Here is a 25,585-nt window from a genome sequence, read left to right as displayed (position 1 = left end):
TGTGCCGCCGTGTCGCGTGTCTTCCTGGGAGCTGCATGGATGGGGCCTCTCTGTGGGCGTGGGGCAGGCGTGCAGGAGGGCTGGGTTGGTGGCCCGTGTCTGGCCCCTTCTGTGAGGCACCTTGAGCTGGCCTTGAAATTGCAGCAGTGGCCTCTGCTTGTTAAGAGTGGGCTGGGCCGGCGCCGCGGCTCACTAGGCTAATCCTCCGCCTGCGGCACTGGCACACCGGGTTCTAGTCCCGGTAAGGGCACCGGATTCTGTCCCGGTTGCCCCTCTTCCAGGCCAGCTCTCTGCTGTGGCCTGGGAGTGCAGTGGAGGATGGCCCAAGTGCTTGGGCCCTGCACCCCATGGGAGACCAGGAGAAGCACCTGGCTCCTGGCTCCTGCCATCGGATCAGTGTGGTGCACTGGCCACAGCGGCCATTGGAGGGTGAACCAACGGCAAAAGGAAGACCTTTCTGTCTCTCTCTCTCTCTCACTGTCCACTCTACCTGTTTAAAAAAAAAAAAAAAATGGACTGGAGCCGCGGCTCACTAGGCTAATCCTCCACCTTACGGCGCCGGCACACCAGGTTCTAGTCCCAGTCAGGGTGCCGGATTCTGTCCCGGTTGCCCCTCTTCCAGGCCAGCTCTCTGCTGTGGCCCGGGAGTGCAGTGGAGGATGGCCCAAGTGCTTGGGCCCTGCACCCCATGGGAGACCAGGAGAAGCATCTGGCTCCTGCCATCAGATCAGCGCGGTGCGCCGGCCGCAGCGCGCTGGCCACGGCGGCCATTGGAGGGTGAACGAATGGCAAAGGAAGACCTTTCTCTCTGTCTCTCTCTCTCTCTCACTGTCCACTCTGCCAGTCAAAAAAAAAAAAAAAAAAAAAAAGGAGTGGGCGGGGTCAGGTGGCTCACTGCAGGGCTGGGGGTTGGGGCAGAGCACAGAGAGCCCTCCCACCACAGCTGTTTGAGCAGCCCAGCTGAACAGAAAAGGGTCTGGGGGCTGGGGAATGAGGAGGGCAGAGGCATCCCCCATGCTCCCTTCCTCTGGCTGCCAATCCTGTGGCATCCATGCCATAGTGCCCTTCAAAAAAAGACTCAGCTTGGGGCCAGTGCTGTGGCATAGTGGGTAAAGCCACTGCCTGCAGTGCCAGCATCCTATACGAATGCCAGTTCAAGTCCCGGCTGCTCCACGTTGGAACCAGCTCTCTACCTGAGGCAGCAGTAGAAGATGGCCCAAGCCTTGGGGCCCTGCACCAGCGTGGGAGACCCAGAAGAAGCTCCTGGCTCCTGGCTTCGGATCAGCGCAGCTCCTGCCATTGTGGTCAACTGGGGAGTGAACCACCGGATGGAAGACCTAGGAGACCTCCCTCTCTGTGCCTCTCCTCTCTCTGTGTAATTCTTTCAAATAAAGGATAGCTCTAGGGCCGGTGTTTCGGCACAGGAGGTAAAGCCACTGCCTGCAATGCCGGCGTCCCACTTGGTTGCCACAGTGTCCCAGCTGCTCCATTTCAATCCTGCTCCCTGCTATGGCCTGGGACAGCAGCAAGATGACCCAAGTGCTTGGGCCCCTGCACCCGTGTGGACTCCAGGCTCCTGGCTTTGGCCTGGCCCAGCGCTGGCCACTGCAGCCACATGGGGGAGTGAACCAGCGGATGCAAGATACCTGTCTCTGCCTCTCTCTAACTCTGGCTTTCAAAATAAATAAATCTTTAAAATAAGATCCCAAGGCGGGAGCCCTTCGTGCCTGACGCTCGGGGTGGACCTAATCCTGCATTATTCTGCATTTCTGTTTGTCTTGAGAGCGGGGACGCCATACTTATCTTATATCCCTGTTTACCTCCCCAAAAAGCGGTTATTATTACTCAGTATTGAGTCCCCCGGTGATAAGCAGTGTGTGGGGGCAGGATGAGGGTGAGGCAGCCACACAATGAGGCCAAGCCCTGCCGAGAGTCCGCCAATACAAAGAACGCGGGGCCCAAATCATGAAAAACCGACTGTAGCTTCCGCAAGGTGGAGAAATGGACTACAACTCCCAGAAAGCAGAGCTGTGGACTACGACTCCCAGAAGGCCTCGCGGCCACGCTGCTTCCCAGGTCCTGTCGGGAGGCAGCGGAACCCTCGGAATCAGAGCGGAGGGTGGCCCAGATCACGCGATATTTGGGGCTGCCGCGAGTTGCGCCTGGCGCGGGTGAGCGGTCGCAGGGGCCTGGGAGCCTGGGGAGAGCGGAGAAGGCGCGCTCGCCGCCATGAGTCGCGGGCGTGTGTGTGTGTGAGGAGAGGCCGTGCCGCCCGTGCGACCCCTCCTCACCGCGGGCGTGCCGCCGGGGGCGGCGGGGCCCGGAGTAGGGGGTTCCCTCTGCGCCCGCCGGGCGGCTCCTCCCGCGTGGAAGGTGTCCTGTCCGCTCGCCAGCGCGCACCGCGTTTATCCCAGTGAACCACGAGCCTGCTTCCAGAAAGGGGCGGGGGCTGCCCGCGGTACCCAGGGCGGCGGAACAGTTGGTGGAAACAGGACGGAAGCCCCGGACGTTGGGGCTCCCCAGCCCGCGGGGGCCTCCGGGGCACCTGCCGCTGCAGCCGGTTAGCCAGGGCCCGAGCTCGCCCCGCAGCAGCCGCCTGCCCTCGTCGGCCCCGGGGAGGCGGTTAAGGTGGCGCGAGGCTCCGTGTGACTGGTGGGACACGGGCCCGAGCAGCGGCCGGGGTCAGCGGTGAGGGGCTTTGACGTGGTGGGTCCGGGTCCCGGTGACCCCCGGCCCTGCCTGGCCGGGTGCGCTGGCTCCTTTGTGCAGCCCTGCAGCAGCTCCGCCCACCCTTGTCCGCAGAGTGACTGGCAGGTGCCCCTGAGACCGGTCCGGGGCTCGAGCCGGGGCCCCTTGCTCCGCCCACTCCCCTGGCTGTGGCCCCGGCATGGCGGGCCCCTGGGGTGTCCCCGTAACCTGCGTGGGGTTCCTGAGGCTCAGGGCTCCTTGGGAGCGCAGGCCGCGGCTACCGCGGGGGCTCCACCCTACCAACTCCATCCAGTCGCTCCAGCTCCACACCCATTGGCTCAAGCCCCCACCCTGTTAACATGAGACTCCTGAATTTGGAGGGACAGATGCTCACAGCATAGCACCTGCCCTAGGATTCTCCGGGTGGCTGTCACGCACACCTGCCCCGGCTTCTAGAATGGGGGGTACAAAGCTGCTCAGTCCCTGGTGTGACTGCCCCGTGGCCTGGTCCCTAGGAGTGACGCCAGCCTGGGGGGCCGGGTCAAGGGCTGCTTCTGGTTTTGGGAGAATCCCCTTGTCCTGGCAGGGGTGGGGCAGGGAGGGGTTTGCCATCCCACAGGTAAGGCTGAGGCCCTCAAGGCTCCCTTGTCCCTGGGTGGACGCTCTTGTCCAGCTCTGGGCAAGCATGCCCTTGGCTGGGGCCCTGAAGTGGGGCAGAGGTCACAGCTGCTGGCCAGTGGAGCTCGGCCACAGTCACACACGAGGGCGGGAGCACGAGCGTGGACAGGGCCCAGGGCTCTGGCTGCACGACTCCTCCTCCGTCCTCTGCCCACAGTTCTTCACTCATGGATGGCGAGGACTGCCCCAGGGTGGCAGTGAGGCCTGGCCACAGCTCAGGGAGCTTGCCGGGGGTGGGGGTCGGGGGTCACTGAGGAGCCGTAGCCTCCACTGCGCTCAGCTGCGACCCCTGCAGAGCCCCGGGGTCCGCAGTCCTCGCCCAGTGCGCGCTGCTGCCAGTCCTCCGTGGTTGCTGGGGTGGCCCGGGCCAGCCTAGGAGGGGGCGTGGCTGGCGGTTGTGTGGTCATGACCACTGCTTCTCACATGCTCCAGAGGAAGAAACTGACCAGTAGGTCTGGGGGGTGGGGTGGGCTGTGTCCCCTTACGCCTCTCCCTTCCTGGGCGCTCACTTGTAGGGGGTGCCCAGCTGGACCTACGGGGACAGGCACAGAGGCAACTATCTCAGCTCCCAGAACACCCACAGCCCTGGTGGCCTTGGGTTCCACCAGGCCCTCCGGCCGCTCCCTCTCGTCGGTCGCCCCAGCTCACTGCAGCTCCCCTCGTCCCAGCACCAGGGCCCTCGCGCTGTCGCTAGTGCCCTGTATAAACTCACTGAGGCCTCGCAGGCCCCTCCGGCCGCTCCCTCTGGTCGGGCGCCCCAGCACCAGGGCCCTCGCGCTGTCGCCTGCACACTGTATAAACTCAGACGCCTCGCATTGCTTGCATTCTGGCCTGACCTCGCCAGGCCCCCACAACCCTGGCTCTCACTTTAGCACCATTTAAAATAATTCATTTGAAAAGGTAGAGTTTGGAGAGGGAGGACAGGCAGACAGCTCTTCCATGCACTGGTCACTCCCCAAATGGCTGTAACCGTTGGGCTGGGCCCGGCCAAAGCCAGCACCAGGAGTATCTGGATCTCTGCTGCTGCTTTTCCAGGCCATTAGCAGGACGCTGGACGCGGCGGGGACGCAAATCATCGCTCCTATAGGGTGCCGGCGCTGCAGGTGCCGACTTTACCTGCTGCACCCCAGCGTTGGCCCCGGGCCCCATTTCTGAGCTGCTCCCCGTTCCCAAACCTGCCTTCCTCCTCCAGACCGCCTCACCTTTGCAACCCAGGCTGTTTCCTGTCATTCCTGTGGCAGGGTCTCGGATGGCCTCCTGGACTGCCGCGCACCTGACACCTCGCTACCTCCCTGGCCTTGTGCGGGGCAGGCTCTGACTTTCCCATCAGACTGGCCCCCAGAAGCTGGGGCCGCCCTGACACCCAGGGCTGGACATTCTGGTGCAGCTGTGAGACTGAAGGGGGCGCTTTTTGTTCTGTTTTCAGACCCTGAATCCTGACAGCCTCATGGAGCCAGAGCCCACCAGGCTCCCGGAATCTGGAGCCCCCAGACCCCCTGTGGAACCAAGGACCTCGTGTCCGGCGACCGAGCCCTCGGAGGAGAGGAAGTTCCGGGTCCTGGTGGGCGTCACGGGCAGCGTGGCGGCCTTGAAGCTTCCTCTTCTGGTGTCGGGGCTTCTGGACGTGCCCGGGGTGAGTGCCCTGGGGCGAGGGTGGCCTCCCGCCCAGCGCCCGGCTTTTCTTGAGCTCCTCTGTGTGTGTGTGTGTGGTGGGGGGGCAGGGTGTACAGGAGACAGGACCTGTGTGCGACACAAGCAGGCCCTAGATGACAGGAAGGTCACAGTGGAGGACGTTAACCCTGAGATTGCGCGAGGCCCTGTGTGGGAGGAGGGCCGGCTGGAGAGAGGCGGCCAGTCCTCGGTGCCCGCTCCTCCTCCCCGCTGTGTCACACGCGTGTCGTCCTGCTGGCCAAGCACGCTGAAAGCCCAGGGGCTCCCACTGCCCGCCAGAGATGCGCCCGGAGCCACGGCCGAGTGCCGGGGTGAGGGCCTCTGCCCGCTGCCCTTGCTGGGCCTCCCCAGCTCTGGCCGGGCTTTGGGGGCAGAAGTTCGAGGTGCTGGAGGGTCTCAGGCCGCAGCCCCTCCTGGTCTGGCCTCCTCACCTTCTGCCCCGATGACTGCTGTGTGGCCACGCCGCACTGCCCTCCGCGTCTCAGGTTCCCCACAGGCTCGGTCCATGCAGGCCTCCTTTGTGTCTGCCCCAGCCTGCGGTTTTTTTTTTTTTTTTTTTTTTTTTTTTTTTTTGACAGGCAGAGTGGACAGTGAGAGAGAGAGACAGAGAGAAAGGTCTTCCTTTGCTGTTGGTTCGCCCTCCAATGGCCGCCGCGGCCGGCGCGCTGCGGCCGGCGCACCACGCTGATCCGGTGGCAGGAGCCAGGTGCTTTTCCTGGTCTCCCATGGGGTGCAGGGCCCAAGCACTTGGGCCATCCTCCACTGCACTCCCAGGCCACAGCAGAGAGCTGGCCTGGAAGAGGGGCAACCGGGACAGAATCCAGCGCCCCAACCGGGACTAGAACCCGGTGTGCCGGCGCCGCTAGGCGGAGGATTAGCCTAGTGAGCCACGGCGCCGGCCTTTTTTTTTTTTTTTTTAAGGTTTATTTATTTATTTGAAACACAGAGTTAGAGAGAGGCAGAGAAAGAGAGGAGGTCCTCCATCTGCTGGTTCACTTCTCAAATGGCCACAACAGCTGGAGCTGGGCTGACCAGAAGCCAGGTGCTTCTTCCAGGTCTCCCACTCGGGTGCAGGCACATGGACCATCTTCCACTGCTTTCCCAGGCCATAGCAGAGAGCTGGATCAGAAGTGGAGCAGCCGAGACTTGAACCGGGGCCCACATGGGATGTCGGCACTGCAGGCGGCAGCTTTACCTGCTGCACCACAGTGCCGGCCCAGCCCTGTGGTCCTGCTCTTCTTTATTCATTTGCGGTAGCGTGTTGGATGCTAACTTTTTTTTCCCTTAATTTGAAAGTCAGAGATAGAGACAGATAAACATATCTCCCATCTGGTTCAGGTTCACTCCCCAAATGCCCACAGTAGCTGGGGCTGGCCCAGGCTGAAGCCAGGGGCCTGGAGCTCCACCTGGGTCTCCCACGTGGGTGGCAGGGATTCGAACACTCGAGCTATCTCGGGGTGTGCGTGTTAGCAGGAGGCTGAGCGGGAGCGCACTCCAGGCACTCTGATACGGATCCAGGCAGTGCATCTGCCTGCTGCGCTGTGCTGGGCTCGTGTGGCTCAGGCAGCTGTACCTGGCCTGGCCAGCAGGGGGCGGTGCTCACTCGAAGATGACCCTGTGGGAAGCCTACAGGGGCTGGGAAGCCTTGTATCACTTTTTTTTTAAATTTTCCACAAACTTCTACCCAGAATGTCACCCCTTGCCCCACCCCCAGGCTGGGATAAGCAGGGAAGCTGCTGGTGGCGGATGCCAGCCAGGCCTGGGGCGGGGGGGGGGGGGGCGTGGGAGGAGAGTTTCGTGGGCACCTGCAGGGTGGGCTCTGTGCTTGTGGGGTGCCCAGGACCTTCCGTGGGAGCTGGCCAGCCGGGGTGGGAGGCCTGGAAGGGGCTGCAGTCCCCGGGGAGGGAGGGCACCCTGCAGCTCCCTGTTCCCATAGCCCCGAGCAACCGAGTTTCCGGCCCGGGGGCGGGCGGGGGCGGGGCGTCCTAGCCCAGGAAACAGATGGGCAGCCTCCGAGCTGGGGGAAAGGCAGCTCCGCCACTTCCTGCGTCCCACGCAGCGGCGCTGGCGGGGGTGCGAGGACAGGGCTGCCTGGGGCGGGAGGCTGTCCAGGGGACGGGCAGGTCTGGAACAGAGGCTGGCTCCCACCTCTGGCCAGGATCAAAGCGCAAAGTGAGGCAGCCAGCCGGCACTGAGCTGGGAGGGAGGCCTCCCTGGCGTGGCGTCTTGGGACCTGCCTTCCTCAGTTTGAGATGGGGTGACCAGCCTGTGCACCCAGGCTCTCGTGAGGCTCGGGAGAGGCCACTGGGGGCCTGGTTTGTCCTTTGGTTCAACCACTGGGCACAGAGTGCGGCACCCTGAAGACCACGCATTTTTCCTGCCTGCCACCCTGCCTGGCTCCTGGCAGTGAGTCCTCTGGGCCAGCCACGTGGCCTGGGGACACATGGGACAAGCCACCCGCTGCGGGTAGACCTCAGCAGCCTGGGAGACCCCTGCATTGCCTGTGCTGCCCCAGCAGGTGGCCTCCCCCGGCGGGTCCGAGCTCCCTCTTGCCCCTCTGCTCACCCTGGGAGCAGTCGCTTGGGCTCTTTGCTGAGCCGAGAGCTCACGCACTCAGGGCTTTCCTGACCTCCCTCAGGTACCCGCAGGTTTTGACTAGCAAATGAGCAGCTGGGCCACCCCACAGGCCCGGCCCCCGCCTGCCCCCGCCTGCTCCAGGTCCACAGGGATGTCCTGGCATCCCGGGGCGGGGTGAGTGAGGGGGAGCACCGGGCAGCGGTGTCCCCGGGAGTGAGTCTGAGGGTGGTGGTGAGGGGTGGGGTTGCCACCAGCAGTGATGTCCTGAGGCAGCGGGAGGCGGCAGCTGAGGGGCGGTCTGACGCCAGGATAGGGACAGGTCAGGTCTTTCTGGCCTCTGAAAGAGGGCAGGGAATCAGGTGACCAGGAGATTCTAGACGTGAGGGCAGACAGGGCTGGGGTACAAAGGCCATCTGCGCCCGGAGTTCCCGTGTGGGGTCAGCTCCGTCAGCGTCCGCCCTGGCTGGCAGCTTGTCCCGGGTGTGGCTGGAGACAGGCACCACGCTGGCCTTTGCCAGGGCAGGGTCAGCGGGTTAGAGCCAGAGGGAGGCCAGCCTGGAGCTGGGACGAGTGTCCATCAGGCTGTCCAGGGCTCTCAAGGGTGCGGCCCTGAGGCCCTGCTCCTGCGTGGGACCAGGCGAATTCTGCGTTTCTGGAGGGCAGTTTGGCAAAGTCCACAGCCCCTGATCCCCCCAGAAAAAGCCCCTGGTGGTCTTTACAAAAGCTCAGGGTGTGCACAAGGTGTTCCTTGTAGCATGGCTTCTAATTTGGAAACAGAGCTAGAAACAGATTGTCCCCCCGGAGAGCCAGGTGCCACTGTGGGTTACGAGGCAGGGGCTCAGAGGAGTAGGGTGGAGCCCTGAGCTGGCCTGGGCGGACCCTCATGAAAGCGTGGGCCTAGCAAGGCCCTGGGGGAGAGCCTGCCCAGAGCCTGGTTTTGTGTATCCTGCAGCTAAAAATGGCTTTCACGTTGTTTAAATGGTTCTGTTAGCGATGGGTGGGATAGGTCTTCGTGCAGAAGGGACTCCGGTGTGAGCAGAGAGGAGCGGTCAGCAAGGGAGCAAGGTTTCATGGGGCAGGGCGCCTGTTAGGACGGAGAGAGAGAGTGCCCGGTCGCTGGCAAGCACGGGTGCATGGTTAGTGGGGAGAATGCACCTGGCGGCCCAGGGGGTGGCTGAGCAGAGCCGGGAGCTGAGCGCGCTGGGTTCAGGCGGGGGCTTAGAAGGGAAAGGGGTCCAGTTCCTCCCGCTCTTTCTCTCCCCCCTCTCCCCTCCCCCTCCAGGACAAAGGCCGCTGAGTGTGAGTCAGGTGGCATTCCTCCCCAGGCTTCACTGTGGTGCTGTCAGACCGGGGAGCCCCCCCGGTGCCCGCCTTGGAGGAGGCTGGGCAGGTGTTAGGGCTCCATGTTACCAGGCCAGGTAACCCCTGTGGTGCTGAGCAGAGAGGACTCTGTGGAAGCGCGGAGACCACCTGTCCACTTTCTCAGGCCTGCACAGGACTTGGGAGTGTGAAATCCGGGGCTGCAGAGGCTTGGCTACCTCCGGCCCCTCACACACTCACAGGCTAACTTCTAACTTCCTGCCTGACAGAAGCAGGAATGAACACTATGTGATTTATTTCTTTACTATTTGAAAGGCGGAGAGACAGAGATCTGTTATCTTATCCTCTGGTTTACACCCCGCATGCCACAGCAGCCAGGGCCAAGCTGCAGCCGAGGGTGGAGGAGTCGCCCTCGGTCTGCGGCCTCTCCTGCCTGCGCTGCAGGAACTCCTGAGCCGCTCCGTGCCTGCTTTGCAGAGAAGGAAGCTGGACTTGCCAGCCGGCTCGGCCAGCGGTGGACGACAAGCTGCAGGCAGCAGACGCGCTGGGGTCTGGCCAAGCCGCAGCGTGTCACGCACAGTTCAGGTTAGAGTGTTAGACCCCGTAGGGTGGGGGCAGGGCGTTGTGACACAGTCAGTAAGCTGGCTTCTGACCCCGCTCCTGCGGATGTGGCTGGGAAAGCAGCAGAAGACGGCCCGAGTGCTTGGTCCTTGCTACCCACGTGGGAGACCCGGCTGCAGTTCCTGGCTCCTGGTTTCTGCTCGACCCAGCCTGAGCCACTGTGACCATTTAGGGAGTAAGCCAGTGGATGGAAGATCTCTCTCTCTCCTCCCCACTCGCCCCCCCCCCCCCATCACTCTGTCTTTCAAATAAGTAATATTTAAAAACTGTTCTCAGAGGTTTCAGCTGGGGACCAGGCACAGAATTGCTTTTCAGGAATGATGCAGTGTGGAGGAGACTGGTCTTTTTCTTTTTAAAATGTATTGAGATACACACACACGTATACGCACAGCCCCCTTCTGCTGGTTCACTTCCCAAATGCCCTCAGTGGCCAGGCCAGGCTGAAGCCACAAGCCAGGAACTTCATCCGGGTCTCCCACATAAGCGGCAGGGACCCCAATCCTTGAGCCCTCACCTGCTGCCTCCCAGGGTGTGCATCAGCAGGAAGCTGGAGTCGGGGGCTACAGCTGGGACTTGAACCCAGGCCCCGTGATGTGTGATGCCAGTGTCTTAATCAGTCTGCGTCTCCGCCCGCCCTGGAGACGGTGTTCTGGCGCCCAGCCCTGCTGCTGCCAGGACCCAGGGAGGTGTGAGAGGAAGCCGAGGAGGGTTCCTGCCCTCGGGAGTCTGCCCTGCCAGGGCTCCGTGGCATTTGCGGGAAAGGTCAGGGCGAGTGAGCTGCTGGGTGCTGCCGAGGGGACACAACAAGGCTTTGTGTGTGGGTTCAGACCCAGGGCCCAGCCCCTGGCTCCCAGCACCTTTGAGGGAGTGAATGAAAACGAAAGAACAAAGCCCCAAGGGCTCATGACTCAGAGCCAGTGGCATCCCTGGAAACCAGAAAAACCTGCCCAGGCCTGCCAGCCACCCTGGGGTCAGGGTCACCCTGGAGAAGTGGGGAGGACCTGTCACGCTGGCCGGTGAAGACGCAGACCCACACCTGCCAGGGAAGCTGCCGAGGGGGCCGGGAGCCCAGAGGGCAGGGCCGAGCCCGCTGCAGGAGGCAGCGCGAGGAGCGGCAGGAGGAAGTTCCTGAGGCTGGCACTGGCGCTGGCACGCCCTCTGCGCCCGGAGTGACAGGCAGCCGGGGCGCTGGGGAGAGGGGGAGCCGTCTTCAGGAAGCGGCTCTCCAGGTTTCCGAACGGCGAGGGTGGACCCAGGAAGTTCTTAAAGAGCAAAGGGTACAGGCCGGGGGGAGCTCTCCGGGGTGAGACAGTGGTCCCCTACAGAAGAGAAGCGGGGCAAGTGGCCAAGCGGACAGGAGACCACACAGCCGGGACGTCGGGCTGTGCCAGAAGCTGCTCCTGTGTTTGGGGAAAGACCACTGAACCAGCATCCGGTTCTTGAGGTCCCCGGCGGGGTGTGTGTGGGGGGGTGGGTCCTTGAGGTCCCTTTGGAGGCTAAGAAGGCAGGACAGTGGTGGTGGGAGGGGCTCGTCTCCCTTCCCGATGCGGGGTGGGGGGCGTGGGGTTGTGGTTGGTGGCCTAGAGGGTGTGTGGGGGCATCGGGGAGTGGGGCAGAGGCTGGAGTTGTCCATGTCTGGGAGTGGAGCAGGTGGCCCTACAGATGACCACAGGAAACGCCCACGGGTGCCGCAGGAGGTGCTGGAGAATGCTTGTCCCTGAGGCTGCATCTGGCCCACCAGGAACAATTTCAGTTCACATGTTAGGTAGGAGAGAAGGGCTTTTATTTTTTATTTATTTATTTATTTTTTGACAGAGTGGACAGTGAGAGAGAGAAACAGAGAGAAAGGTCTTCCTTTGCTGTTGGTTCACCCTCCAATGGCCGCCGCGGCCAGCATGGTGCGGCCGGCGCACCGCGCTGATCTAAAGCCAGGAGCCAGGTGCTTCTCCTGGTCTCCCATGGGGTGCAGGGCCCAAGCACTTGGGCCATCCTCCACTGCACTCCCGGGCCACAGCAGAGAGCTGGCCTGGAAGAGGGGCAACCGGGACAGAATCCGGCACCCCGACTGGGACTAGAACCTGGTGTGCCGGCACCGCAAGGCGGAGGATTAGCCTAGTCAGCCACGGCGCCGGCCATGGTTTTTATTTTTAAAAATTACATTTTATTTATTTTAAAGGTAGAGACAGGTCTTCCATCTGCTGGTTCACTCCCCAAATGACTTCAACAGCCAGAGCTGGGCCAGGCCAAAGCCGGGAACCAGGAACCCCATTCAGGTCTCATACATGGTGGAAGGGACCCAGCTACTTGGAGCACCATCTGGTGCCTCCCAGGGCACATTGGCAGGAAACCTAACTCGTAAGTGGAGTAGCCAGCGCGTCTTACTCACTGGGCCAAACGCCTGCCCTGCGCCTAGTAGCTTTGGATGCACGTGAGGCCTTTGATGAAATCTGGGGACAGCCCCCTGGGCCACCTGGGGACATGGCCAGCGTAGGTACTGCCCGTGAAGACGCTCCTTACAAAGGGTTTTCTCTTGGTTGTCAGCCTGTGGCCGTGTGGAAGCTCTGTCTTGGCTTCATGCTGCTCGTGATGTGGCCTCGTATCTCTGGTGCTGGCTGGGAGAGCAGCAGGCCTGAGACCCCAGGAGCTCCCTGAGGCTGAGCAAACCATGGGCCAGAGGGAGGGAGCCTGCTGGGCACAGGAGAAGCAATGCTTGGGCCTGGCTGGGCACACGTGAGCACGGCCTTGTCCCTGCTGGCTGCAGGCTCCACATGGGTCGGGGTGTGGGCTCTGTCCCATTGATAGACAGTCAGAATGTGACACTACTGTTTCCTGATAAGCTGTGGGGCCGCCTTCTCAGACCCCACGGGCTCCCACTTTTGGGTTCTGCAGTTTGGGGAACTTTTATTTCTTTTGTAATTTTTCTCCCCTCTATCTTTTTTTTTTTTTTAAAGATTTATTTATTTCAAAGGCAAAGTTACAGGGAGGCAGAGGCAGAGAGAGAAAGAGGTCTTCCATCCACTGGTTCACCCCCCAAATGGCTGCAACAGCCAGAGTTGGGCCAATCCAAAGCCAGGAGCCAGGAGCTTCTTCCGGGTCTCCCATGAGGGTGCAGGGGCCCAAGCACTTGGGCCATCCTCCACTGCTTTCCCAGGCCACAGCAGAGAGCTGGATCGGAAGTGGAGCAGCCGGGACTTGAACCAGCACTTATATGGGATATCAGCTCCACAGAAGCAGGCTTAGTCCACCGTGCTTTAGCCGCTACACCCCATGCAGGCCTGTCTCCCTCTGTCTTTCTACTCCCTTTATGGAGTTTATTGGATTTTCACCTCCTGGGTTGCTCCGTTTCTCTCCACTTTCTTATTATTGCTGTTATTATCCATCTCTTTATGTTTCTGTTCTACTTTCTGGAAGGTTCCTCTGGAGCTTGTATTGAGTTTTTAATTTCACTATTGACCATCTTCCTTCCTTCCTTCCTTCCTTTTAATTTATTTATTTATTTTATTTGAAAGTCAGAAATACAGAGAGAGGGAGGGAGAGAGAGAGATCTTCCATCTGCTGGTTCACTCCCTAAATAGCTACAAGGGCCAAGGCTGGGCCAGGCTGAAGCCAGGAGCCAGGAGCCAGGAGCTTCTTCTGGGTCTCCCATGTGGGTTTAGTGCCCCAAGCACATGGACCGTTTTCTGCTGCTTTCCCAGACACGTTAGCAGGGAGCTGGCTCGGAAGTGGAGTAGCCAGGACTTGAACCTGCGCTTATATGGAGTCCTGGCACTGCAGGCAGAGGCTTAACCTACTATGCCACAGCGCCAGCCCTGATCTTGTTCATTTCTAAGAGTTTGTTTTTGTCCCCTGAACATTTGTTTTTTAAAAGCAGCATTATGGGAGTGGGTGTTTGGTGCAGTGGCTCAGTCACGGCTTGGGACGCCTATGTCCTCCAATCCAGCTTCCTGGTAATGCACAGCCTGGGACACAGAGCTGATGGCTCAAGTACCTGGGTCCCCGCCACCCGCCTGGGGGACCTGGATGGAGTTCGTGGTTCCTGGCTTCAGCCTGGCGCAGTTCCAGCTATGTCAGGCATCTTTGGGAGTGAACCAGTGGATGGAAGATCCCTGTGTCTGTCTCTCTGCCGTAAAAATAAAATGAAAATAAATAAATAAAATAACATTATGTCATATCTTGGTACGGTCTCATGTTCGTCTTCTTGTCCCTGCATTATCTGTGGGTTTCTGGTTTTTATTTATGTATTTTGTCTCTTTCCCTGCCATTCAGCCTTCCTCCAGTGTCTAATACCCTTGCTTGGTTCTTGTTTGAATGTCAAAGACTCCATCTTTGCTGTCTGGCAGGCAGGTACGCAGCTGGGGACACGAAGTTTTATTGGGGACCTTGGAATTTAAAACCTGAAGGTGCCGCCCTCCACTCCCAGGTCATTTGGTTTTTCCGGAAAACACTGTAGTGGTGTCCTGCCTCGTACACCAGGGTTCTTAGTGCCAAGTGTGAGACGAGGACTCAGCCTTCTGGTCATTCCATAAGTTATCTCTTTTATTCCAGGCTCCTTTTTAACCACGATTTGCCAGATTTGGCATGTGGACCCCTGCGGGGGCAGGGCAGGGTGATGGGTGGGCTGCCTGGGCTCGGGGGGAGATCTGGGGGCTTACCTGTTCCTCCTGCGGGAGGGGAGCCCAGCTCTGTGCCGCAGGTGCGCAGTGGCTGCCGCTCCTGAGCCCGTCGTGCGCCCTGGTTTCTCAGCTGCTCCCAGCTCGCAGCGTTTCCCTTTCTCGCCTGTCTGGTGCCGTCTGATCCCATCTGTCCCCTTCCTTCTCCCGCAAATGAGTTTGCCTCACGCTGTCCTTTTCTGTCCTCTTCTCTTTGTTCTGCAGTGTTTGTATCTTTCTTAGAAATTACTTTCACAAGGGCCTCTCAAAAAGTTTGCAGGAAAATGGAATTAAAAGGTCAGTTGGGGGGCGGGCATTTGGCACAGCGCTTTAGGCACCCGTTAGGATGCCCACGTCCCACACAGCAGTGTCTGGGCTCAGTGCTGACTCCACTCCTGACCCAGCCTCCTGCTAGTGCGCACCCTGGGAGGCAGCGTGGTGGCTCAGGTGGTTGGGCCCCTGCCATCCACGTGGGATCTGGATGGAGTTCCAGACACCCAGATTTGGTGGGGCCCAGCCCCAGCTGTTTTGGGCATTTGGGGAGTGAACCAGTGGGTGGAGGATCTCTGTTTCTGCCTCTCTTCTCTCTGCCTTTCAAATAAATGACTTAGTGTAGAGACAAAGCCTTGCTCCTGCGTCCTATCGAAGGCTGTGCACGGATCCCCTGTGGTGTCTGCTGCTTCCCTCCTCCCACCTTGTTGGGCGGATAGAATTTTCTTCTGCTAGTTTGGAAGTTAGATGCTCCTCTCTAGGTGATTGTGCCCCACACTTGACCTTGTGTCTTTCCCCACGGGGAAGATGAGACCCACGGCAGTGCCCTGTGCCGCGGCCTCTCTGGGGCTGGGTGCTGCAGAGGCGTTTCGCTCAGGGCTGGACGAGGCTTGTTGGGGCTGTGCGCGGCCATGCCAGCACTCTGAGGGGCTTGGTTTAAAGGGCCCCTCCCCGACGTCCCTGAGGTTTGTACAAGGCCTGTGGAGGGAAGACGCTCGTGGGAGTGAGGTGGAGAATGGATGGGTCACCTCCTGCACTGCTTCCTCCCAGACTTCTGCTTCCTGCTCCCAGGTGCTGTCCAGAGCTCGCTGACCGCTCAGGCCTGGAGCTGAGTTGGCACAGGCATGGCACGCCCCAGCCGCGAGGCCGCCCTTGCTCAGTGCCCCCAGGTCAGCGAGTAGGGAAATGGGGCCAGCAGCCCTCAGGCTGTCAGCCTTTCATGGGAGCCAGGAAGTTCAGTTTTCTACATGAAGCCTTCCAATCTGTGTTGGCTCAAAACAGGTCCCCAGCGTGACTGTACGCCCACTGCTCTGCTCCTGGGCGGGCGTCCCCTCCCGACACGCTGGGGACACGCTGGGGACACACTTTCCTTCTCCCTTCCCCTCCCAGCCTGGTAGTCTGACCGCACGTCTCACACACGCAGACGCTGCCCCGTGCTGTGTGGGCGATTTATGAGTAAACGATGGGCGTGTGGAGGCCGCTGAGAGCAGGCCCCCTTCCCAGGATTCCTTGTTCCTAGAAGCACCCAGAGGCCTCTGCTGCTTTCTCACTGGGGCTGGGGTGTGACTGCGGGGCCAGACCAGCTCCCAGTGCCTTGCCTGTAGAGGGCAGGGCTGCCATGTGCTGGACTCGGACCCCGTGAGGCCACCGCAGTGGCTTGAGCTTTCTCCCTGTCACCAGCCTGCTCCGCCTGCCAGCCACTGTGCCCGGGCAGCGGGGCCTGCTGCTCCCTGAGCACTGGATGGTGGGCACGGGTGCACCTGGGAGGGCCTGACCTCGGGTGACAGATGCGGGCTGGCTGCTGTTGCAGCCCTCTGCCCCGACGGCCCCCAGGCCTGCGGGTCTGACGGTTTCTCCCCTCCTTCCTCCGCTGGTGCTTGGTGACAGCTGGAAGTTGCAGTGGTCACAACTGAGAGAGCCAAACACTTCTACAGCCCCCAGGACGTGGCCGTCGCCCTCTACAGCGACGCTGACGAGTGGGAGGTCAGTGCGGGTGCGTTCCCACCAGCAGGGGCAGGACAGCCCTCCCTGCAACTGGGCTGGGCTCCCGTCAGCGGTCAGGGCCATCTGGGCAGAGACGGCGAGGAAAACATCTGTCCGGCTGCTGGCCTGCGGGCGGAGCTCAGCCTGGCCAGGTGCCCGGGGTCGAGTGTCCTTGTACTTATCTGGCCTGGTGAAGCCACAGAGCCGCTCTGTTCCCACCACCCTGGTCCACGTGGCTCCTGGCGTCAGCGCCTCACTTCCCACGGCCGCCGGGCCCATTCACCAGACGCCGAGCAGGGCCTCCCAGGGGTGCCCTGCCAGGCGATTTTAAACATTCTCAGCCCAGAACATTTCTGGCTGGCCTGCCTCCCCCACCCCGCCCTGGGGCCCTTCTGCTGGCTTGGACAGCCCAAGCATCCGCCTCCAGCCCGGCGGGAGATCCCTGCCAGATGTCAGCGCTCTGGAAAACCAAGCCATAGAGGGAATGGCTGGGAGACAAGGGGCATTTGTCTCTTAGGGCCTGGCTTCTCTCAGGCCCCGCTTAGCTGTGGGAGGGATGCGGGCCCCTGACCTACTGTGCCTGGCCCCTCTCCCCGACACACACGCTGAGAGAGTGGCCATCTCGGTGACCCCGCCCCCTTCCCTCGGCCAGATGTGGAAGCAGCGCTGTGACCCTGTGCTGCACATTGACCTGCGGAGGTGGGCCGACCTCATGCTGGTGGCCCCGCTGGACGCCAACACCCTGGGGAAGGTGGCCAGCGGCATCTGTGACAACTTGCTTGTGAGTGACCTCCCGTGCCCTCCCCTCTGCCCGGGCCTGCTAAGCTGCAGACTTCTGGTGCAAGGAGCCTCTTCCGTGGGCCGGGGCCTGCCTCACTGTCTGTGCAGCAAGTGGTCCCGGGGTCCCTGGAGGGGCTGCACCTTAGCACTCAGCCCTGCCTGGGCTGCCCCTGCCCTGCGCTGCCGCTGGGCTCCCTGCCTGGCCCACAGCCTCCCCGTCAGCTCTGGACACGCATGAGGCCGAGCTGAGAGGGGGTGGACTTCCGCAGGGGTCTCTCGTGCACAGTGAGGCCGAGACACGGTGTTCCCGTCTGTTAGGGGGAGCTTAGCGGGAGCAGCAGACGGCAGGTGGGGGGAGCTGGCAGGCATCCAGCCGTGCAGAGCGGGTGCTGTCTGGGACCTGCAGCCTCCCGGGAGCTGGCGTCCTGGGAGCTGCCCTTGCTTCTGTGGTCGTCCTGGAAGATCTGAGTGCGAGCTCTCCCCTGCCGTGAGACACGGCACTCACGATCGGAAGGCACGCTCACCCGCGCCCCAGCCAGCAGTACGGTCCTGCCAGGCCCTGTCGGGCACCCTGGTGTTGTGCGGGCGTGGGAGGCGAGTAGTGACTCCACTTTCACAGACAGCCCGCAGTTCTGAGCTCGATTTGGGAAAGAACGGGAGTCGTGACGCGGAGGCGGGGCTTGGGGTCAGATGCACGGTTTGTGTCCTTGCCCGCTTGCCAGTGGGCTCTGCAGTGTCAACCTCGTCTGAGGCAGGGCTTGGGGCGAGCAGGGCGCCCACGCCGTGTGCTGCAGGAGAGCTGGCCCCTGGAGGCCACGCCGTGTGCTGCAGGAGAGCTGGCCCCTGGAGGCCACGCCGTGTGCTGCAGGAGAGCTGGCCCCTGGAGGCCACGCCGTGTGCTGCAGGACAGCTGGCCTCGGAGGCACCAGGAGCGCTTCCTGGCGGGGCTGCTCCTGGGGCCTGCAGGTGAGGCGCCCAGTCCTGCTCATCACAGAGGGGTCAGCGTGTGTGACCAGCCTGACCCACAAGTCCCAGGCCTCCCACTGGCTGTCCAGCTGCCTCCCGTATGACAAAGCTCGCTGACCTCAAGGACCTCTCCCTTCCTTTTTCCTTCAAAGCTGCTGCCACCCCTGAACTCAGGACACCCCCCCCCAAGCTGGCAGGCACGAGGCTCACGAAGCTTGAACTGGTGTCCTCGCTCAGTGGCACTCACCGCATGCCCCCCGCAGGGCCCCCCGCCTGCTGTCTCCCTCCCCACCTCTTCTCCCTTCCAGTCCAGACCCTGGGATGCCAGGGGAGCCTGCTAGGAGTGGGCCTGTGCCCCTTGCCTCCGTGTCTGCCTTCTGGCCCATGCAGGCCCCGGCCTGTCCTGTGCCACACAAGCAGGCAGATCTAGAGAGAGGAGGTGACTTCCCAGCATGGAACATGCAGCTGGGAGCGGGCTGTTGGCTGAACACCAGCCCTTTGGTGTCTGGTTGGATTCCTGGGTGCAGAACCAGAGGCGCAGGACACAGATAGGAGTGGCCGTGTGAGCCAGTGACTTCCTCTCCTCCCTCCTGCTGCCAGTGGGTGACAGGCAGGGTGGCAGGCAGGTGGCTCAGAGGAGCCGTGGGCTGCCCAGGAAGTGCTGCTGTCCAAGGTGAGGTAGGGAGAGCTTGCTGTGCTGGGCTTTGAAGAGGGCACCTAGGAGCCTCCACTCAGCCCCCCACCCCACAGCGCTAGGGCAGCAGCAGGTGGCTGGGGCCAGGAGGAAGTGCAACCGAAACCGGCCACTCACAGCCCAGCTGCCGTGTTGCCAGCACTGGGTGGGAAACCGACGCTGTGTCTGAGATGACGCAGGCAGTAGGTCTGGGGCTGTGTGGGACAGAACTTCCTTCCTGTCCCCAGGGGAGGGCAAGGGCACCTAGGGCAGCTGTGGTCCTGGCCTGTTGGTAGCATTCCCAGATGGGCCGCACTGCAGGGGGGGTTTCATGTCCAGGGAGGAGGCGCCTGCAGCCGTTGGTGCCTGGGGGAGCCCGCTCCCTCCTGGGGCAGCCCCCGGCCCAGGGAGCCTGTGTCTGGCAACCACAGGAACTGCTTGAGGGCCGGGGCCTCGCGCCAGCCCTTGCTGTGAGCCCTGACAGCCTCTCGCCCGCAGGCCTTGCAGCTACACAGGAAGGACTCTGAGGGAGGGGCTGCGCCCCCCAGCCCGTGAGAGGAGGCACAGCCAGGTCTCTGTGAGCTGCTGGGGTCTGGCTTCGGGGGGCAGTGGGGTTTTGCAGGGTGGTGGAGGAGGGCAGAGGAGCACAGGGTCGCCTTCAGCGCTCGCCTGTCAGGGAGCTGCAGCTTGCCCGGCTGCGGTGGGGCAGCTCCTCTGTGAGGGTCGCGGTGAGGGTTCGGAGGGAAGTGTGAGTGTCTGAGAAGGTTCTTGGCAGCGCCAGGTGGCCTAGAAGCAGAGCTGATGCAGGCAGTCTGCTCCAGAGGAGGTGTGAGCCCAGGGCTCAGGCTCAGGCTGGGGCACAGGGAGCCTTCCTGCAGAGGACAGGGGGCCTGCCTGGAGGGGGCCGGGCCGCTGGCAGTATTGCCCGAGCACCTCCTGTGGGGGGCCAGGGGGCCCGCCAGCCAGCTAGCTAGCTGCCTGCCGATAGGCTGCACCGGGCCCCTGCAGCCTGGGGCTGCACTGCTGGTGCAGGGCCTAGAGGACGGGGTGGGTGGCGGCAGACCTGCAGGACCCCCGCCCCGCCTCCTTCACAGACCTGTGTCATCCGGGCCTGGGACCGCAGCAAGCCCCTGCTCTTCTGCCCGGCAATGAACACGGCCATGTGGGAGCACCCAATCACCGCCCAGCAGGTGGACCAGCTCAAGGCCTTCGGCTACATCGAGATCCCCTGCGTGGCAAAGAAGCTGGTGTGTGGAGACCAAGGTGGGCGTCTCACCAGCCTCACAGCCTGGCCGCAGAAGGGCTTGTGATGGTGGCAAAATCGCCCCCCTCACTGGACCTTGGGAGTCGCCAGAGTGGTCGGGATGAACGTCACGGGCAGGGCCTGGTGGAGTCCCTGGCACGCAGCCCCATCCCAGGGCCTGTGCTGTGCTGTCCAGGAAGGATTCCAGGGGTGGCTTAGGCAAACGCACTGGCCTGGCCTTGGGCTCTGGGTAGGGTACCTGGCGGAACCCTGGGAGGGGCTGTGGGCCCCATCTGGCAAGTCCTTGGCCATAGCAGAACTTTGCTCCCAGGTCTGGGGGCCATGGCGGAGGTGGAGACCATTGTGGACAAAGTGAGAGAAACCCTGTCCCAGCACGATGGCGTCCAGCACGGTTGAACTGGGGTTTCCGTGCCGTGTGGCCTCTTCTCCTGGCCGAGCTGCGAAGGAGGGAGGCGTCCACCCTTGGTGAAGAGGCCCATGTTTGCTGAGCAGGGCTCTGACCTGGGCCTGCCCTGGAGCTGCCCCAGGCACTGGCCTGCTCCTGGCTACACTGCATCAGAGGCTTTGGGCCTGGCTTCTCCCAGAGGACGCCTGCTGCCTGCAGCCCCTTCTGCCTGTTCCCAGAGTGGTGCCGTGATGGTGGCTGTGTTGTCCCTGTGCTCCTGGGCGCAGGACTCAGTGACAGGAGACCTGGAGGTCCTGGCGGGGTGGGTCACTTGCCTAAGTGCCCACCGGCAGGACGTGGTGTCCACTGACCGTGCTGTGAACCTGGGGTGCTGGGAATAAACAGTGACCTTCTTGGGAAGGGTCTGGGCTGACGCTGGCTGGCCGATGCTCCTTCGTCCCGTCCCCTGCTCGAGTCAGTGCGCCCTGCTGGCCCCGACTGGCTCTTCTCCCTCGCCGTCCTACGCTCGTGGAGGTGTGGGGAGGACCGAGGGAGAGAAAATGCGTGGAGTACAGCAGCCCCCTGCCCCGCCCCAGCGCCTGCCTGGAGCCTCGAGGCCTGAACCCCTCATGCTGTTTCCTCCTGGACCCACATTGCTTTCTGCAAGCACAGGTGAGCGGCCAGCGGGGCTGGACCTGCCTGGGCCCCCGGTGCCTGTGTGTGTGGTCTCCTCTGCTGTCCTGCTCCTGAGACGGGGCTGGGTGTCTGGGCCCCTTCCCCCCAGCTCACATAAATGGGGAGGAGGCCCCAGCGAGACCACAGCCCCTGCTGCCCTGCATCTGAGCTCACGGCTGTTTGGCTGTACTGTGCAGTCGGGAGCTGGGGTTGGGGCTGGCTTCCAGATCAGACATGGGGGATACCCCGTCCCGTCCCAAGAGCCCCGAGACTGGAGCTGCCTCCAGAGCCGCCAGGACACCACTGGCCAGGACCAAGGCCTCCGCTACCTCCAGCAGCTCTCCCCTCTACGGCACCTGACAGGATGAGTGGTGCTGTGGGATAGAATTGCCTTCAGGCATGGAAGAAGACAGAACTAACGTGTAGCATAAAGCCCCTCTGGAGGCCGGTGTTGTGGTACAGTGAGCTAGGTGTGCCCGTGACGCCAGCATCCCCTGTGAGAGCGCGGGCTCCAGTCCTGGCTGCTCAGCCCCTGATCCAGCTCCCTGCTGATGCCCTTGGGAAGGCGACAGAAGTGGACACAGTGCTTGGGCCCCAGCCGCCCACATGGGAGACCTGGGCGGAGCTATGGGCTCCCGGCTTCGGCCTCAGTCTCAGCGGGAGTGAGCCCGTGGGTGGAAGATCTCTGTCTCTCTGTCTCTTACCCTGTCTTTTAAATAAATAATAAATCTTGGGGGAAAACAAACTACCTCAAGAGGCAACGTTTGGGCAGCAGTTAAGGCTGTGCTTGGACGCTGCGTCCCTTGTCAGAGAGCCTGGGTCCTGGCCGTGCATTGGGTTGGAGCTTCCTGGAATCGGGTCGGGGTGAAGGGTAGGATGTGGCACGGGGACACTGTGACAAACCCAGGGGTGGGGGCTCCAGCTGGCCCTCATCACTTGGAAATCGCTGTCCTCCCAGTCAGCCAGGCTCGGTCCTACTGAACAGCCGCAGCTGTTTCAGAGCCAAGGCCTGCACACTGCTCTGCTCTGGCCCACGGCGCGGTCCCCCCCGCGACTCCCTGTGGAGCCCGGCCTGGAGCCCTGCACACAGCAGGCACGGGGTGACCACGGTCCCCCCGCGACTCCCTGTGGAGCCCGGCCTGGAGCCCTGCACACAGCAGGCACGGGGTGACCACTGGCCACCTCCACGGGGGCTGGAGGCAGCACCGCGGGTGCAGAGCGGCGGCAGGAGGGGAGGTGGTGCCCAGCCAGAGGGAGCTCTGGCCCTGTCTCAGGAGTGCCATTACCCACGCTCCGACACCTGACCCCAGACCAGCCAGTGCGCGGTTCTTCTGTTGCCCTTGTTTTTCTAAAAATGTTTATATGTTTATTTAAAGATTTGTTTACTTATTTGAAAGAGTTGTTATAGAGAGGGAGAGACAGAGAGCTTCCATCCATTGGTTCACTCCCCAGATGGCTGCAGCAGCGGGGGGCTGGGCCAGGCTGAAGCCAGGAGCCAGGAGCTTCTGCCAGGCCTCCCATGCGAGTGCAGGGGCCCAAGCACTTAGGCCATCCTCCACTCCTTCCCCAGACCGTTAGCAGGGAGCTGGTCAGAAGTGGAGCTGCCGGGACTTAAACCAGCGCCATGTGGAATGCTGGCCTTACCTGCTAGGGCCACAGTGCCAGCCACCAAAATTCTGTTTATTCGAGGGGCAGAGACAGAGAGAGGGAGAACTTCCACTGGTTTACTCCCCAAATGCCTCTGACAGCTGGGAGCCGGGAACCCAGAACCGGTTTCCCACATAGACGCCAGGGACCCAGCCTTCTGAGCCACTGCCTGCTGTCTCCCAGCAGGAAGCTGGAGCCTGGAGTGGAGCTGGGGCTTGAACCATGCACTGCTGCGGGATGTGGAGGTCCCAAGTGCATCTTAACCACTTGCCAAACACTTGCACTTGCCTGCTTTGAAGGGGGGCCTGGACAGATGGGTCTGGGCAGCCGCACTTACCGCCCCGCCCCCCGTCTGCTGGGGGTACCGAGGTGGGCGGCACTGTGGCGTTCCCCACTAGGGGCCCGTGCTCCGTGTGGCCACCGTCCTGGGCGGAGTGTCCCCTAGAGAAGGTGCCTGCCTTGCTGCTGCTGCTCGCGTCCTGGAAAGCTGAGAGAATGGAGCATTCGAAACACGCAGGCTCATCGGCAGCTGGGGACAGTCAGGGCTGCTGGTGAGAGGCCGCGGCGGCCCCGGCCCCGGCCCCGCCTCCTCACTGCCTCCACCCTGGGCCGCCTCTGACTCCTCTGCCTGGTCAGGTCCTCGGCTGCCTCCCCACTGCCACAGGGTAAGGCCCTGATGCCCACCCTTCCAGCTTTGCCGCGGACCCCTGGCCAGCCGGGCAGGGCAGCCAGTCTCTGGCCATACTGCACAACCTGAATGAGCACGTCACTTCTTGCCTCTTGGGTTTGCACACGTGGCTGCTTTTACTGGAAGGCCATTGCTGGCCGGGGCCCTGCCGTGCTCGCCTCCATCGGGAAGCCCTCCCTGGCCAGCTCCGGCTGGCGAGGTGTCCTTGACTCACACACATTCCTGTGTGCTTGTATGACGTTGTTATGACGCAGAACGCAGTGGCCAGTTTGCCTCGTGTCCCCCTGAAACCGGGATCCTCGGAGAGCAGGAGCTGTCTAGTTGCACAAGGAGCCCAGCCCGCCGTCCCCCGCTCATCGGAGGGCAGCACCCTTTCCTCTCTGAGCAGGACACAACCCGCCCGCCCGCGAGCCTGAAGCAGAGACCAATCAATCTGGCTGCAGAAGAATAAACAATCCCGCTGAGCAGCAGCTCAAAGACAAACAGCCAATGGGGAAGTGACCTTCAGCCTTGTGGGGAGCAGGGCCCGTCCCCCGCAACATGGCGGGGCGCCCGGGAGACAAATAAGTACTGAGACTGTGGACTGAAACTAACTCTATGTGTCTGATCTCCCACCATATGGCGCTGAGAGGGAGTAAACAAATCTTACACAGCTGCTTCGTCAATTAGCTGATTCCTGATCCAACCTCTGATTGGAGGAGAGCGGTGTGCTCAGCACGCGGGCAGCGGAGCACGGATTGGTGGGAGAGGACTATAAAAGGGGGAGAGAGGCAACCTGCGGGGGTCCCCTCTGAGAGAGTCGGTCGGTCGGAGAGCTTGTTGGTGCCGCTCCTCCGCGAAGGACCAGGGAAAGAAAACAGCATCCAGTCCGGTGTCGGTCCTCCGCGAGTGGGGGAGCGACAAGCCTGAGAACAAAGGGCTGACTCCCCAACGCCCGGCCTTCCACAGGTTCGTGGAGAATGTGCGTGATGAAAAGACTATGCATGGGTTTTATAGTTTTTTGCACCAAAAACAAACAAACCTTTTTTTTTTTTTTTTTTTTTTTTTGACAGGCAGAGTGGACAGTGAGAGAGAGAGACAGAGAGAAAGGTCTTCCTTTTGCCGTTGGTTCACCCTCCAATGGCCGCCGCGGCCACGCGCGCTGCGGCCAGCGCACCGCGCTGATCCAATGGCAGGAGCCAGGAGCCAGGAGCCAGGTGCTTTTCCTGGTCTCCCATGGGGTGCAGGGCCCAAGCACCTGGGCCATCCTCCACTGCACTCCCAAGCCACAGCAGAGGGCTGGCCTGGAAGAGGGGCAACCGGGACAGAATCCGGCGCCCCGACCGGGACTAGAACCCGGTGTGCCGGCGCCGCTAGGCGGAGGATTATCCTAGTGAGCCGCGGCGCCGGCCAAACCTTTCTTTACTTTAAAAAAATATATGTACATTTATTTGAAAGGCAGAATGACAGATCTTTCCTCTGCTGGTCCACTCCCCAAATAGTTTGCCCACACGGCCAGGACTGGGCCAGGCCAAAGCCAGGAGCCTTAAACCCCATCCAAGTCTCCCGCGTGGAAAAGTGCTCAGGCCATCGTCCTCTGCTTTCCCAGGAGCACTGGCTGGACGCTGGTTCAGAGTTGAAGCAGCTGGACTTGAACCGGTGCTCTGATAGGGGTGCCGGCGCCGCAGGCGATGGCTCAACCCACTCCACCGAGACGCTGGCCCGGCCCCAGTGAAGTTACCTTTTATTTTATTTTTCTGTGATCTTTTTCAAAAAACAGATTTATTTCAAAGGCAGTGACAGAATATGAGAATATCTCCCTTCCAATGGCTCACTCTTCAATGCTTGCAGTAGCTGGCACTGGGCCAGGCTAAAGCCAAGAGCCAGGAACTCCATCCAGATCTGCCGCGTTGGCAGTGGGAGCCCAGATGCTTGGCTCTTCATCTGTCGCCTCCCAGGCACATTATCGGGACGCTGACTTGGCGGGACAGAGCAGCCAGGACTCATGGGCCGTGGGATGTGCACCACAACGCCAGCGCCACTCCTGCGAATCCGGAACTTGTCCAGACTCGCACACAGAGCTCCCGCACAGTGGCAGGGAGACTCGGAACCAGGCTGCGCTGTGGCGCCGTCGGGATGCCGCTCCCGCGTGGGCGTGCCCGGGTTCAGGTTCCAGCCCCACTCCCGCTGCAGCTTCCTGCCCCTGGGAGGCAGCAGGTCCCTGCCACACCTCTGGGAGACCTGGATTGAGTTTTACGAATGTTTTAGAAAAGATGAAGACGAAAAAGCAAACACATGGTAAAGAGTTCATAAAAAAACAGATGGGGGGCTGCTGGTGTTGTGGGCAAAG

The 25,585-nt window shown here is 61.8% G+C and overlaps 1 protein-coding gene across 10 annotated transcripts; it reads left to right on the top strand.

Moving 5' to 3' along the window:
* The first annotated feature begins 2,067 nt into the window (after positions 1–2,067).
* Positions 2,068–20,679, top strand: PPCDC (phosphopantothenoylcysteine decarboxylase). Of its 10 annotated transcripts, none has more exons than XM_002722037.5 (6): positions 2,068–2,171; positions 4,793–4,999; positions 16,083–16,178; positions 16,831–16,959; positions 19,692–19,860; positions 20,172–20,679. In XM_002722037.5, exons 2-6 carry the CDS (start codon positions 4,814–4,816, stop codon positions 20,255–20,257), a joined length of 666 nt encoding a protein of 221 aa, XP_002722083.4. In that variant the 5' UTR covers positions 2,068–2,171; positions 4,793–4,813; the 3' UTR covers positions 20,258–20,679. The 10 variants fall into 10 exon arrangements, 3 of the variants coding, with proteins under 3 accessions (XP_002722083.4, XP_069910753.1, XP_069910754.1); XR_007915059.2 differs by lacking the exon at positions 20,172–20,679 and adding an exon at positions 17,365–19,168 and having other exon boundaries at positions 2,076–2,171; positions 19,692–19,859; XR_007915061.2 differs by lacking the exons at positions 2,068–2,171; positions 20,172–20,679 and adding exons at positions 2,178–2,560; positions 17,365–19,168 and having other exon boundaries at positions 19,692–19,859.
* The last annotated feature ends 4,906 nt before the right edge of the window (positions 20,680–25,585 follow it).

Source organism: Oryctolagus cuniculus, chromosome 12, assembly GCF_964237555.1.
Source record: "Oryctolagus cuniculus chromosome 12, mOryCun1.1, whole genome shotgun sequence".
Lineage (NCBI taxonomy): Eukaryota > Metazoa > Chordata > Mammalia > Lagomorpha > Leporidae > Oryctolagus > Oryctolagus cuniculus.
This window is presented reverse-complemented; position numbering and strand designations above follow the sequence as displayed.